At 35.9% G+C, this 16,890-nt stretch overlaps 1 protein-coding gene across 1 annotated transcript in view; it reads left to right on the top strand.

Annotated features, from left to right (window-relative positions):
• Window positions 1-16,890, top strand: part of LOC120515837 (polypeptide N-acetylgalactosaminyltransferase 15-like) — a 62,996-nt gene that overhangs the window by 10,955 nt on the left and 35,151 nt on the right. The window contains exons 2-3 of the mRNA XM_039737165.1: window positions 9,525-9,691; window positions 14,238-14,442. Of these exons, the coding sequence (XP_039593099.1) occupies window positions 9,525-9,691; window positions 14,238-14,442 (372 nt within the window). The remainder of the gene's footprint in view (window positions 1-9,524; window positions 9,692-14,237; window positions 14,443-16,890) is intronic.

The following is a 16,890-nucleotide window of genomic DNA, read 5'->3' as shown; positions in this document are numbered from 1 at the left end:
GATAGATAGATAGATAGATAGATAGATAGATAGATAGATAGATAGATAGATAGATAGATAGATACTTTATTAATCCCAAGAGGGAATTCACATAATCCAGCAGCAGTATACTGATACAAAGAAACAATATTAAATTAAATAGTAATAAAAATGAAAAAAATTAAAATAAAATTAATGTTCGCATTTACTCCCCCGGGTGGAATTGAAGAGTCGCATAGTGTAGGGTAGGAACGATCTCCTCAGTCTGTCAGTGGAGCAGGACAGTGACAAAAGTCTGTCACTGAAGCTACTCCTCTGTCTGGAGATGACACTGTTCAGTGGATGCAGTGGATTCTTCATGATTGACAGGAGTTTGCTTAATGCCCGTCGCTCTGCCACAGATGTTAAACTGTCCAACTTTAATCCTACAATGGAGCCTGCCTTCTTAACAAGTTTGTCCAGGCGTGAGGCGTCTTTCATCTTTATGCTGCCACCCCAGCAGACCACCGCGTAGAAGAGGGCACTCGCCACAACTGTCTGGTAGAAAATCTGCAGCATCTTATTGTAGATGTTGAAGGATGCCAGCCTTCTCAGAAAGTATAGTCTGCTCTGACCTTTCTTACATAGAGCATCAGTATTGGCAAATTACTCATAGGCTTTCAGATGGGACTTCTCTAGAGCATCATATTTGATAGCTGACATTGTTTTTCATGTCTTTGCAATATATAAATACAGTACTTTAGAAAATAAAACACATGGAGATATAGTGGAAATGTGTAAGCTTCACATGAATAATTATTGGGCTCAGGAGTTAAGCTAATAACATTGGATAGCTGTGATGGCAGTAGTAGTTACTGCGCCCAGGGCTGGCTCTTCCATTTAGGTGAACTAGGCAACCATTTATCAGAATTTTTGGGGGTTACATTTTTGTTTTAACAATATTGACTCCGACTTGTAAACCCTCAGACTCAATACAACTGTCCCAGTTTTCCCAATAAACCTATGATGTTTGATGGGGACAAATATCATAGGCTACAAGATAAGTAAATAAAAATAATAATTCTCAAACTGGCATAGCATAGGACACACAAACAAAGCAAAATGAAATTAAACAAATCAGAGTAGCAACAAGACTGTAGCCCTTGAATGTGTAGCTAAAGACTGATTATTTTAAACTGTAATCATCTCCCAAATGGGTTAACATTAAAATTTGTGTTAAAACGTGGCAAATATCATTCTCCATTTTTCACCAACACATTTTTCACGGATGTTCATTATTGGCACAATAGGATTGGTAAAGTAGTTCTTTAATGTCTTCTTTTATTGGAAGAAATCTCTGAGGTCATGCATTGATTGGATATAAAGTATATTTGATTATTTACATTATTTATTAATTATCCTGGGTAAATGTTTAAGGCTAATCAGTATACTTCAGTTTCTTTGAAATGTGTCACTATATTAAGCTTGTCAGTTAATTTCAGTAACTTAAATTAAATATATACAGGTATGGAGCTACTTTGGGAAAGATTTTAAATAAAACTGTCACCATCTCTATAAGATAATTGGGAGACTGGTGATTTAACTAGAGAGATACAAAGCAAAATGATAGAAGCAAATTTTCTGTTTTTTAGAATAACCTTTAAATGTAAGTAAGAAACAAATAAACAAATTGAGTCTGCAAACTCTTAATGTGTTTTCTCAAATGTCACCTTTCAAGTGAGCATTCTTCTCAGATGGTCTTGTAAACAGGTGTTGCTTTAACAAATCAAACATCCTACTTGACATTCTCAAATTCTAAATTTACTGTTCTGTTCAAACTGTCTGTATTTCGTTCTCTTCAGTCCTGGCTTCTCTGTTGTGTCTCCAGTTCTGGCAGTGATGATTTTCCAGTCAAAGCAAAGGCGGTAGAAGCGCACCATTTGCAGCTTTGCCTAGAGCAGCAAAAAAGCTAAAGATAGTCCTGACTGCACCACTGTGCTCCCCAGCATATGTGTTTTATTTATTTGAAATTTTATGCATTTAAAATTACATTTTTTTTATTTGTTCATTTCTTGGCATAGGCTGCTGTTGGTTGTACAGTTCTAATTAGCTTACCACATCCTACTGTACATTGTCTTCTTTTATGCTTTGGCAAATATTTAAAGAATATGTTTCAAAGGGTATAAGAGCATTTATTTTACAAGATGGTGATTATCGAGTCCAATGCTAATGAGACTGCTTTTGAAGGTTTTGACAACCCAGGCTAACAGCAGCGTACACCCTGTCATTATCAGACACATTTATTGCTAGCTGAAGGAACTCTGCCAGTGTAGCAAAATGGGGTGCTTAACACAAAACTACTGGTTACTGTTTTTCAGAGAAGTGCCAAATTTCCCCCTGGGGACAAATAAAGTTCTATCTATCTATCTATCTATCTATCTATCTATCTATCTATCTATCTATCTATCTATCTATCTATCTATCTATCTATCTATCTATCTATCATATAGTGCCTTTCCTATCTATCTATCTATCTATCTATCTATCTATCTATCTATCTATCTATCTATCTATCTATCTATCATATAGTGCCTTTCACAAAGCTATCTATCTATCTATCTATCTATCTATCTATCTATCTATCTATCTATCTATCTATTTATCTATCTATCTATCATATAGTGCCTTTCCTATCTATCTATCTATCTATCTATCTATCTATCTATCTATCTGTCAGATATGTGTGGAAAATTGGTAATTTTAAATTGGACCAATATGTGGGAATGCATATATATTGTGATAGTCTGTTGTCATGTCCAAGGATAGTTTATGAGCGGCCTAATCAAAAGGCAGCCAGAAACGCAGAGAAAAACCGAACAAAACAAATTCCTGCATAAATTCCTAAAGTAGTGCAGACCATGAATGCAACACTCCGTGTAGCCTTGCAATATTCACCCCACAATGTCACATGTTGTTGTTGTGTGTGTAGTAGTCTATGATACATTGAGTTTAGTTTATTTTTTTTTTTTTTGTTAGGATACGCACCTCAGCCAAGACAGCTGCTCGTGGCTTCAACTACATATTAAATGATTCTATAATCAACCGTGTGTTGAGTCTTAGTTGTATTCCAGTTTCATCAAATGAGTGTGGATGTGGGTTTTTGCAAATGAATCTAACTGTTACTCTAGTGAGAGCCTTGTTACTAAGAAGCATTGTCTCCGCACCTCTCTTCATATAATTGTTTGGCCCTCCAATCACATGCTGGAAAAAAAGTATTGCTGTTAGCTCAATTCCGTTCAGTTATAGCTTTTTATTGTTTTTTATACACTTTTTGATGTGCTTGTGTCAGATGTGACCACATTAAAAAGGGAAACAATTAATAAATATTACTTGCTTTTTAATACATTCATTTGTGTTGGTTTAAAATTTGCTATTCCCTGCAGTTTAAAGGCTGCTGAAAATGTCTGGCCTAGCTAAATTTGTAATCATTAGCCCTGGATTATGACATAGGCTGCAGGAAAGACTCTAGCATTTTGCATCCCCAAACTCTCTTATGCATATTCAGTAAATATATGGATGGTTGGTAATATGTATATTAATGTAATTAGTTTCTAGTTTTCAGTATTAGAGTGATATCCTATTTAAAAAAAATCCTAGAGATTTCTTTTCTGTGTTTATAAGATTAGAAGATGATAGAACTTAAATACTGTATTTCTGTGTGTTTGAAAAAGTATCTTTAGTGCTTGAGCACTGTCCTGATATAATAAGTTGCAGTTTGGTTCTATTTTTTCTTTGATGTTACAGTAGAATATGGTTGAATCAAATTGAAAGCAACAGGGCACATGCCTCTTTTGAAAGTGTACTTGATGTTACAAGGATTGTCAGGCTGTTAGTCTTAATGGTAATTTACAGTAGCCTGTTTAGAAGCCTGTTAAAGAAGCATGTTGGTTGCCTTTGGTGCTATGCTGAAAAATGAGAAAGTAATTCCTGGTGACAGGCGTTTTAGTGCTGCTCTTTTGAATTTTATCAGTGTAACATCCATCCATTTTCCAACCTGGTGAATCCGAACACAGGGTCACGGGGGTCTGCTGGAGCCAATCCCAGCCAACACAGGGCACAAGGCAGGAACTAATCCCGGGCAGGGTGCCAACCCACCGCAGGACACACACAAACACACCCACACCCCAAGCAGACACTAGGGCCAATCCTTTGTAGAATATAAAGAAAAAGTTGCTAATTGAGTGGTAATGTTTAAAAAATAAAAGCTCCTGTTCTAAACAAGACTGTCAGCATTCCATCAGACCTGTTTTATTCAAATTGTTCTGTTGTGAAACATGCAGATCAAGGACAGAAAGAATGTAAACCACATGGAAACTAATGTAAGTAGTGCTACAAAGGAGGGAAGGCACCATTCAGGATGTCTGGCTGGCTGTTAGCTAATTGATGCAAGGATTGTTTTCATTTTGATTCTTCAGAAACTGTTCACTGTCTTCATCCACCAATGACGTGGCATTTTTATCAGTCACAATTTGTTTTAATTATATATCTGTCTAATGTCATCTACATTTTTCATAAGCATCCCCTTTTTATTCCAGGGAGGTTCATTAGATAGATAGATAGATAGATAGATAGATAGATAGATAGGCACTATATGATAGATAGATAGATAGATAGATAGATAGATAGATAGATAGATAGATAGATAGATAGATAGATAGATAGATAGATAGATACACACTCCAGCAGCAGCATACTGATAAAAACAATATTAAATTAAAGAGTGATAAAAATGCAGGTAAAACAGACAATAGTTTTAATTATTATATTGTCTTAACATGAGGATGATTGCCTTAAAGTGAAAAAGATGAAAAGAAGAAAACATTTGTTGATTAGCACATGCAAGTAAGAAATTCACTGTGCTCTGTACATGTTGAAATATCCACCCTATGAACTCTTCAAACTTACGTTTTTTGCAGTTAGTACAAATTATTTCATATCTCATTTCAGAATGGGGAAAGTGATAAGTTACTTTAAAGTTAAGTTGCCTAAATGTCACTTTAGAAACATTTGCTTTAACAATGCTGTTAAAGGAAAGATGATTTTTTTTCCCATCAGTCTGGCAACTTTAAAGCCCAGAGTTGGATTATACAGGTTTCATCCCATCCATCCATCTATCCATCCATCCAATTTCAAATCAGCTTATCCTGAGTACAGTAACGGGGAAGCTGCAGCCTGTCTCAGCAAGCATTGGGCACAAGGAAGGAACAACATCTGTAAACGGAGACAGTCCATCATAGGGTTTACACACTAACACTCACGCACACACACACTAGGGCCAATTTAGCAGTGCCAGTTCTCCTCACCTTCGTGTCTTTGAACTATGGGAGGAAGATGGAGCACCCAAAGCAAAACCCATGTAGAACATGCAGGCTTCAAAGTGACAATGACCGGATGCAGGATTTGAACCCAGGATGCAAGATCTTTGTGACAGCAGTGGCAAATACTGCTCCACCATGCCACATAAGTATAACTCTAATAACTATTATTAAACTTGGTCCTACATACTTATGTAAATGTAGGAGTAGCTTCAGTGACAGACTGAGGAGATCGTTTCTCCCCCACTCTATGCGACTCTTCAATTCCACCCGGGGGAGTAAATGCTAACATTATTCAAAGTTATTGTCTGTTTTTACCTGCATTTTTATCACTCTTTAATTTAATATTGTTTTTTGTATCAGTATACTGCTGCTGGATTATGTGAATGTGAATTAATAAAGTATCTATCCATCTATCTATCTATCTATCTATCTATCTATCTATCTATCTATCTATCTATCTATCTATCTATCTATCTATCTATCTATCTATTTTTCCTGTTTTATCCTGTTTTATTTGAAATCATCTTTCTATTGCGTTGGCTTCTTTCCAAAATAACCTATGGTTTAGCACAACACCATGGATCACCTGCAAAAGCTCGTATCTCTCCCAAAATAGTTTTGTCAAAACTAAATTCCTTTCCCATTTAAATAGTTATCATAAGCACTGCAAGTCTTTTCTCCTACTTCCAAGGAAAGTATCAATATGAAAAAAACATAGGTAACTGACTATAAACAGATGCTGCTCAGTGATACATTAATATAGTACATGTGATGCTCATTTAGGGCAGACTGTAGAACAAACTATTTATACCATGAAGAATTAAAAATAATTTCCAGTTCTCCCAATGAAGGCTTAGATGGTTTAAAAGTTCCAGTCCTGCCACCCTTCTTACTGTTAAAAGGACCGAGAAGCAGTTTCCAGGTACAACACAGTTGATCAGTCCAGTAAGAAGAACATGCAGTCACAAAATATATGCATTTCTACTTCCTCTAAGACTAATAATTTTATTATGGTGTTCATGGTATTATGTTCTTTTTTCATCTGTAGCATTGTACTGTTAGACTGTTAAAAGGACCGAGAAGCAGTTTCCAGGTACAACACAGTTTTTTGTATTTATTGCTTAACTTTGCATGTAAGGGGATTTATCCTAGCTGCAAGAAACCTGTAGATAGTTTTGGTTTCAATACCTGTTTTGTGAACAGCACCATGTCCCTATTGCCATCACGTGATGCCAGGAAGTTGCTTGTTGTAATGTCGCTTACAGGAAGAACATATGGACAATGTGTTCTCCTTCTAGTGTCCAAGATTATGAATTCTCAGAACTGTTTGTGGTGTTAGCAGCTATCTTAAGCTTAAAAAAGGGTATTCATAGAAAATGTTTTTTCGCATGTTCTTTATTGATTTATGTCTTGGACTTGGTTCACTAGCCCGCGACCCTGTGTTTGGATTCAGCGGGTTGGAAAATGGATGGATGGACTTGGTTCACTAGATGCTTTCTTTTGATTTAAAGTTTTGAACCCAAATATTTCTCTAACTACAATTTTAAAATTGCAATCTCCTGATCCTTCCCAAAAGAAACCAACATTTTTTTTACTGCTTTCCAGCTGTGCAGAACAGGTACTCAGCAGTAATAATGGTATGTTACTGTGCTGAACCAGTAGACCACAATACTTTTACATTTACTTATTTTGGCTGACATCTTCATCCAAGGTGACTTACAGCATTTATGATGCAAGTAGTTACATTTCTTTTTGGTTTTCCAGTTGAAGCACAAGCAGGTTAAGTGACTTGTTCATGGTCACACAGAGTCAGTAGTGGGATTTGAGCCTACAACCTCTGGGTTTTAAGTCCAAAGCCTTAACCACAATACTTGAGATCAGGATGAGATTTTAATACATATTTAAAACTATCTTGTAAGGAGTGTTCTTTTTAAATATTTGAGGAAATAAGGCTAAAGACAGTATTAGTTAAGCCCTGACAGAGGTCCATGGCCATACTGTTCATAAAAACACAAAAAAAGGCTTTTGAGTTGTGCATCTATTAGGGGTCACTCAAGCGAGCTAAGAGAAAATAAACATAATTCTTCTTTCATTTCAGTCACGATAGCTACTTTTATTTTCACAAATATATGACTTTCTTGGACTGCTTGGAGAAATTAGTGTCTATTTTGATCACTTTCCATAGCATACCGTACATTATGAATAGGGTGTGTTTTTAACATTCCAGACTACCTTCTTCAGCATGGCTACTGCAGTGTGAATTCCAGCATGTAGTTATGGAGTGCATACTGTATATAGTGCATTTTCATACATTAGTGTAGCACAAAGTGTTTTATGAGTACTAAAAGCAAAATTAAAGTTCTAGAAAATGTAAAATAAAAGAATCCATAGCGTGTAAGTTTCTGATGGTGAGAGTGATTAGATAACATGCTATAGTCAGATGGCCAGAGAGAAAAGGAGAAGAAAATAAAACCTCCATTTGGTGAAGAGGATGAAAAAAATAAAGCTATAAGAGTTCCAAGCCCAAAAGACCGTTCAGCCCAGTTTGGAAATTCTGTATTACTTAACTGTTACAAATTAATTCAGTGTTAACCATGTTTGATGAATATGAGAGAAGTCCCAGAGAATAGCACCAACCATGCCACCCTATTTCATGACAGGCTCCAGAAGATAAAACAAAAATGCGTGCTCGATGGCACAACCTGGCTCTGCAAATGCCTCACTAGCAAGTGTGGCTTCTTAACAGTCATAACACTCTTGAGTGGGTCAGTCTGAGGGCAGTCTGACCAAATGAAACTGCATCTTCCAGAGGCTTCTGGGTTATATTAAGGTCTCAACCGAAAGAGGCATGGCTTCTCATGACAATGTGTGAGGGGCTTAGCTACCCTTATTGGGCATCTTTTCAGTACTATGGAGGGAGAATTAGACAGTACTGTTAGTGCCAGCAACCCCTTTCGTCCTGGAGTGGTATTGCCTACCTTGGCAGAGTATGAAAGATGATCCTTAGATGCCCTTGTATGACAATATATAAATATTTAGAACTAATAATGGTAATCTAAACTGTCAAACCCGTTTTGAACAAATTCCATAACTTGGAGTACTTGATAATGCAGTATTAGATTTTATATTTTACACCAAGAGCATAATGAATAAAACATGAATTGGCCAATTAAAAAAAAAAAAAAAAAACAAAAAGACCAAGTTGTGGTATATTGTGCTTATAGAAATAAAAGTTGTCGTTCTGCAGGGTACTTATAGTACCTTGATAGATAGATGTGAATTTCCCCTTGGGATTAATAAAGTATCTATCTATCTATCTATCTATCTATCTATCTATCTATCTATCTATCTATCTATCTATCTATCTAGACAAAAAATCCTTGTATTTGCCCTAATGGGTACTGTCTTGAATATCAGCCTTACTCTTTGTCTTGTGATTCTGCAAAAAAAAACTACTGTTTTCCCAAAATTCACAACAGATGCACTCCAGAGGTTCCCATTCTTCTCTACAATATTATACTCAAAGGGAATGGTGAAATGCCCAACTGGTTTAATTATATGAAATATTTATTGTAGCGGCTGCTACAAATGCCAGATATAACATCTGCTAAGAAAACAAAGTGATAATCCAATATAAACAGTCACAGAGGATTACAATTTGCAATCAAGGAGTCAACCTGCCAATTTTAGGAAGCATAGTGTCTAGGAATCAGTGATTGATTAATGAGAAGTCTGGAAGTGACTGTAGATTGGTTTTAAGATGTTAATGGCATTCTTTTTACAAGAGAGAAAAATAATCTCTGCAGATGTTGTCTGGTAGCGTAATTGAGAGAGAAATCTACATCTACACTAGTTAATCCTCTTATTTTTGTCTGTTCTTCTCAGACATACTCAGTGCATTCACACTTTATGGCTTGTGGCAGCCATAGGTATGCACACTCTCGATGGACATATTGAAGCTAAAAAATATTACTTCCATCTGTGAAGTTCAAACCAGACTTATTCCTGTAATGAGTTGATTCTTCTGTACACTTGCAGCTAGCTCATTTGAAACATTCAACAAAATCTATACTATTCATTTCTATTTTTAAGGTGATGTTTTATTTAAAATTATTGAATGAAATAAACAGCAGAACAGTACTATTGTAGATTTTTATTTTAACTGTCAATTTCATCTCTCCTTCACAGGTGTCCTGTTAATCATGACATTTCAAAGTTACCCACTGCTAGTATCATCATTTGTTTTCACAACGAGGCTCTGTCTACCCTTCTGAGGACAGTATACAGCATCTTGGAAACAGTACCAAAGAGTCTTCTACAAGAAATAATTCTAGTGGATGACCTCAGCCAGCAAGGTATTGACTGCCTGGTGCAATATAATATATAGAAATAGTATTCCTTCAGTAGGACACCCTTGTGTCTCTTAGAACTGACATGGACAAAAAGGCATTCAAGTACTGTAACCAATACAATGTGAAGATAGTGAAATGGGCAGGATCACAGGTATCACTGTAAACTGATGCAATGCTTGCATAACAGAAGCACAGGCATTTCTTTTAATTCTTAAGATAGTGGCTTCCCCCCGAAGAAGAATTCATACAGCAAAACACGTTTGTTTCCCTTTTGTTAAATAGCCAGACAGCCTTGATATGCTCCCCTACCACCAAAGCTCAAAGACCTCTGCTAGTTTTTGGCACACATAACCAGAAAGTCAGGGTTTTCCGAGTTTTTTTTTTTTTTGTAACCATTCCAGAGATGGGCATTTAGAAGCCCTCACACCTGCTCACAGGGTCTGTGATGGCAGATTCATTCTGTATGCAGACCTAAGATCCCCACCCCACAAATCCCTGTACTTGTGCGGACTGTCATTCTGCCAGGCTAATTGCTTTGTGCTGGTTAATTTTAAAATTAACTTTCCTGTCTCATCAAATCCTGGCTCCAGCAACCCAGATATATTGTGATAATTAAATAAAGTTCATGGGTTTTCAAATAGAATATAAAAACAAGGAAAAAGCCCTTTTGTGACAACATATGAGGTCTGTCCAAAGTGTAACCAAACATTTAAAAGATCATTTATCAATATGAACCTAACAACCTAATCAAACTTGTTTTCTTCAATGTCCATCCATCCATCCATCCATTATCCAACCCGCTACATCCTAACTACAGGGTCACAGGGGTCTGCTGGAGCCAATCCTAGCCAACACAGGGCACAGGCAGGAAACAAACCCCGGCAGGGCGCCAGCCCACCGCAGTTCTTTAATGTCTACCTTTCCTTTATTTATACTCTGCTTCCAATAGTTTTTCCATTTCTGGAATGCGTCCTGGAATTTGTTTTGGGGAATGTTGCATTTGTCCTATGACAAATTTTATATCGTTTGAAGTCGACGACTTTTCAGGAAGGATTTCAACTTCGGGAACAAATAAAAAGTCTGCAGGGGCTGTAAACCCACATTCCTTCACTTACTGTATTATGATATGTTTCAAAAAGTTTCCATAAGCATTTGAATGATCTAACAAGTCCTAACTGTCTGTGACATGGTTCACTTTTGCTCGTCTATCAAGAGATGAGGCATAAATTTTGCTGCAGTTTTAACTCAACATTATGTGACACAAACTTTTACTGATGCCCACTTCTCCAGCAGCTTCATAGACAATTAGTCATTGGTTCTGAAGAATCAAAGCACCCTGTTTCTCACCGTGGTCATTGACCAGTTTTGAGATCATCTGCCCAATATGAATCAAATAGTCTGTCTGATTTGAAATATCAGTACCACATTGTATGCAGCTGAAACAATCTTCCCCATTAGCTTGCTGCAATATCTGTAAAGTCTTGGTAGAAAAAAAAATGCCAGTTTCATGCAGAGTTTCATGGAAACACATTGCTCTTCAAGATCCTTTATATGTCAGCTTGCAAAAAAAGCTCAAAAGTTCACTCTACTGCATGTACTCAATGACATGGTGTGATTAAACAAATAGGGATTTTAAAGATCAAAGTCACCGCTACACACCATTACTATCACGAGTCTACTTTGTTGGCTTGTTGGTACCCTAATTAAGAACTCAGTTTCTTTTTGGACAGACCTCATACTATCAAATAAAAATAGGAAAAAAAAAAACACCTAATAAGATATTACATTATGTAACCTACTGTCAGTCCTCTTCATTCAGTTGAGGGACATCAGTGGCTGAAGCCTATTTTGTTAGCAGTGGGTGCAAGGCAGAAAACATCCCTGAACAGGGAGCCAGTCCATTGCAGGGCCTACTTAGACACACATCCCTACACTGGGCCATTTTGGAATAGCCAATCAATTTAACATGTGTCATCTTTGAGTATGTGAAAGGAAAACCAGAGCGTCCATTGAGAGAAAGCCCGTGTAGTTGTGATGAGAATGTGCAAACTCAAAAAGGCCAGGCATGGGAATCTAAGCCAGAATCTTGAATCTCTATGACATGCCAGTTGTGACACTCCAACTAAAATGTAAATGTCCTCAATTACTGTACTTTGAATAATTGGCAAAGAAAACAATGAAATAATTTATCTTTCAGCATTATGTTTGGCTGGGTTTTTAAGACAATGGAAATTACATTTTTCCATCTCAAATGTAATAAATTCTTTCAGTAAATGTTTATGAGATTAAAATTCTGTTTTAGAATTATGTAGTGCATGTAGGTGTACTCTGCAGCCAGTTGGCCGATACTCTGAGTCTTTGATAGAGTCTGTGTCCAGCAGGGAGAGTTACCTCCATGGGTGGACTACGTTCAGTGCTAGGAAATGCACTGTGGAAACGTTGTTCCATTTAAAATAGCATTGCAAAGCAGTAATAGTAACAAAATAGCCACGACAACACAAAGCCATCTTGAACCAAGTAGTAATTTTATACTTAGCTTGTATTATATTATCTTTCAACATAAAAGTTTACTACAGTATGTGAATATTATGTTTGAATTCATAAGACTATATTTGCCCAAGAAGCCACGCCATTTATAGTACTTATTTTTAAATAACAGCTTGAATAGCATATTCTTTTTAGTAATTTATCACAATTTATCACTGGTGTCTGTCTATCTAAACTTAAACTGATTTAAAGGATAATGATAAAAATAAGTGCTCTGACTGAAGCCAAAAATACATAAGAGTCAATAGTTAGATAAAATAATGATGATATTTGTTAGATCAGGTACTTGGATTTATTTTTTTTTACTTTTGCATGTTTTGAGTTATTTATATGTGTCCAGCTGCTTTGTTCGTAGAAAAAATTCCCAAAGACTTGATGACATTTTGAATGCAGTCAGATGTCAAAACAATAGTAAAGACAGCAACAGGATGTTTTTATTTTCTTTTTTTATATTTCCTTTCTTAAATATGATTTAGAAAAATGAATCCAATAAACAATGTATTTAGTTTTAGTCTGCTATTTTTTTGTTCCTGTGTTTGTCTGTTACTAGTAATTTCTAGAGAGTTATTTGTTATCTAAAATAATCTTATGCCTTTTTTGTAGTCTTTTTCTTGTCTCCAAGTACTTAAAAATATGCAGTTCATCAAAATGTATAGTCTCGCAATACATAAAAATGTAGTACAATATAAAACTTTTGATTTGCATATAAATGCCAGTTAAATCTATATATAATTCCATAAATATAACCTAAAATTTCATATAATACCTCTCTGATTCACAGATCAGAGTCTGCTTGTAACTAAAGGAAATCTGTTTAAATAAACAGAATTGAATGTTTTAAGTGCTGAAATATTTAAAACTATAGGTACTGTACAGTATATACAGTATGTTAAATTTACTTTTTGTCTTTTGGATTTTTCAAATGTTAATCTCCATATGGAGAACTGTGTAAAACAATTTCATTTAACCGAGTGGGAATTTCCAGATGGAGAATGCTTAAAATTACACAATGCTGTCATGTCAACACTGGAGTAAAGATACATATAGGCATTACTTTCTTTAGACTCAAGAAATAACTTGCTTTTTCTGTTGTACATATTTTTTCAGTACAGAATGAGTATGACCAAGTCTATACCTGAAATAGAAATAAATTAAAGTCAGAGTAGGTATTGCAGTACAGTATATGAAAGTGGATTGTGAGCTTCCCCATGAATCTACTTTGGATAAGTGTGTTTGGAAGATGGATGGACGGATTGTCAGCAAATTACATGCATAGTTTGATTTAACATATTTACGCTATGAGCGGTATAGATTCAGATACAGTGAGCAAAGTTTCATTTTGACAACGACACCAACATACAAACTACAAGAAGTACTGAGGAATCAAGGAAAGTCATTCAAAGATTTTGTAGCATTTTTTTAAACTGAAGAAACACATCGCACAGGCAGTTCTGTAGGTATTGCGGATATCGTGAGTGCAAAGCACTGCAAGCTGTCTCTTTTCATGTTAATGAATTTTTTTGTTTGCAGTTTTATACTTACATATTTTACTTGGATTTTCTGGGTATCTAGGACTCTGCTCCCAATCCAGGTAGGACGGCATGTGTTCGGTGTGGCAACGCGTTATCAGCGCATGCTCCCGACCTAGGAGTACGAATCAGTAGCTTTTGAGACAAATCAAATGTTATCACTTTAGATTGATCTGAATTCAGTTTAATTTGTGAAAAGAAACATTGTGATTCAGATCACAAACATTCACACCACACTGTTGTCCACATCAACTGTAAAATGGTAACATTTTATGTAGAGTCAACATTTTATTCAGTGTATTGCATTTTTAGATTAGAAATTGAATGTAAAATGCCACACTGTATTGTAGTAACTGTACAATATAAATTGAAAGGGCTAATGCTAAAAAATTACCATACACTGATATTTGTTTTTTATCAGAGCTGCTTCTGTATTGTATGAAATTCCCGCCATTCTTGTTTTCCTTTAATAGCTTATCTCAAGACTACTTTGAGTGAGTACATTTCCAGACTAGAACGTGTCAAACTGATCAGGAGCAACAAAAGGGTTGGAGTTATTGGCGGCCGTCTGCTGGGAGCAGCACGAGCATCAGGAGATGTGTTAGTATTTATGGATTCCCACTGCGAATGTCCCAGGGGCTGGCTGGAACCTCTGCTTACACAAATAGCTGATGACAGGTAAACTCATTTGTTTCTTCATTTCTAGTAAATGTTTGTACTACACTACAGAATATATTTTGGATTTATACAAAACTGATGGCTATGCTTGAAAGTGTGATATAATATGTGCACATTGTTAACTCTAAAATATATTCCAAAACTGAGCTGGAGACACAGTGATAATGTTTTAGAGTTAACTGTTTTACATGTGCTCTAGTGTGTAGAATCGTCTTGTTGGAGTGAGCATTCTGTGGGTTACAACAGTGCAAGTTTTTAAAATAGATCAATATCCGTGCCACAGCATGTAACATTTTAATGTTTATAAGACAGGAAAGGAATTTTTTCAAACTGCTGTATTCCTGCAACCATGTTTGTGTATAACGCAGTGTTTCCCATTTGTAGAGTCATCAACATGCTTTCAGTCTTTCTCTGTAATTCATTTATAGTTTTTTATGTTTCCATTATTGTACCAGGTTGGTTTGTTCAAGATGCTAATAGTATCAGTAATTGCTGATATAAAATTAATCATGTGGGTTAAAAAGGCTACCCATAATCTTTTTATTCACTTTTTCACTTCTTCAATGCCACTCTCATATCCTCAGATAATGGCTGCAAAATGGAAACAAGTTCATAACAAAAGAATAGATTTATTGGAATAGTTATAAAGGTGCAAAAAAAGATGTAAATGATCAGTTTTAAATCATATTTTGTAACTTTAAGAATCTTGTTAATTTACAAGCAGTAAATTTGTATATCGAGTGTATATTATGGAAAATGTGACTGCATTTTGTGGTCTGATGAAGCTTGCTGTTTTTTCTCTTTTGCTTCCTTCTGTAATTGTTATTCCATGTTGTTAAGTCTGTTGAGTTTGCAGGTTAATGGTTGAGAGAAGCAGTTCTTGGCAGAAAGAAAAGCTAATTATATTTTATAGACAATATGAAATAAGAGAAATTCACAATCCCACATCTTGGATACCACCACTAAAGTTGGGCAGTGGGATTTCTTATTCTTTGGAACATTATTCAATTACCTGACAGAGCTTTAAAGGTTATTCATTAAAATGAATTGGCTAATAGGTGCAGTCATGTGATCCTTTCTATGAAATGTAATACTCTCAGTTAATAAATCACTTATCCACCTAATAGGGTTCCTCGTGCCTATTGATGGACAACAGACCGCCTGAGGCTTTTCAAGTATGGGCTACTAATTCATTCTGAGCTTTAACTAGAAACCGGATATTTTCTTGTTAACTATCATGTACTTGTGGCTTCTTTCTTAAACAAACATATTAATAAAAGTTAAAAAAAAACTGCAGTTTTTACTGCAGTATCCATTATTCATTATTGCAAAATATTGGTAATATAGGAAAAACAGTAATACTTAAAAGGCATCTTTAGTTAAAGGGGAACATTTTTTTGTGATTATGGATGATGATGGTAAGTGGCCATGCACATAAAATAGTTAAGGTATTTCCACGTGGCACAAAAAATATTTTTCTGAGTTTTAAGAAAAGATAGATAGATAGATAGATAGATAGATAGATAGATAGATAGATAGATAGATAGATAGATAGATAGATACTTTATTAATCCCAAGGGAAAATTCACATACTCCAGCAGCAGCATACTGATAAAAAACGATAAAAATCAATATTAAAGAGTGATAAAAATGCAGGTAAAACAGGCAATAACTTTGTATAATGTTAACGTTTAACCCCGGGTGGAATTGAAGAGTCGCATAGTGTGGGGGAGGAATGATCTCCTCAGTCCGTCAGTGGAGCAGGATGGTGACAGCAGTCTGTCTCTGAAGCTGCTCCTCTGTCTGGAGATGATCCTGTTCAGTGGATGCAGTGGATTCTCCATGACTGACAGGAGCCTGCTCAGCGCCCGTCGCTCTGCCACGGATATCAAATTGTCCAGCTCCGTGCCTACAGTAAAGCCTGCCTTCCTCACCAGTTTGTCCAGACGTGAGGCCCCAGTACTTTATTAAACCATCTTTAAAGTAAAACTATAAGTATTGCGTAGATTCTTGAGTAAGAAACTAATGATCTGCCATAGTACTGACTTTCTGCAGAAACCCCAGCCTAAAATTAGTTAAGTGAAACAATGTAACACTTCATGTCATGTACTTTTACATTCAGTTTACTGTCCAAACATTTTCCAAATATGTTTCAGGAATACTTATATGTGCCAACTGTGTGCTGTTGTTGTGGTACAATGATATATCTCTTTTTTTGCATCTAGATAGTTATGTAATTACAGTACACATGGTAGGTGGAGGGCTTTCACTAATCTGTAGATTAAGTAATATTAAAGATGGTGTGAATAAGGCGATATATTGCGCCCGACCCAGCACAGACTGACGCAGAGGCACATTTCAAATCAACAGACTTTTTTATTTTTGTTCAGCTGGAGGGCACGCCTTCCCCGTAATCCCTCCAGCCACAACACAGTCCCAAAGTACTTT

The sequence above is a fragment of the Polypterus senegalus genome, chromosome 15 (assembly GCF_016835505.1).
Source record: "Polypterus senegalus isolate Bchr_013 chromosome 15, ASM1683550v1, whole genome shotgun sequence".
Lineage (NCBI taxonomy): Eukaryota > Metazoa > Chordata > Cladistia > Polypteriformes > Polypteridae > Polypterus > Polypterus senegalus.
Note: the sequence above shows the minus strand (reverse complement) of the source record. Positions and strands in the feature narration are given on the sequence as shown.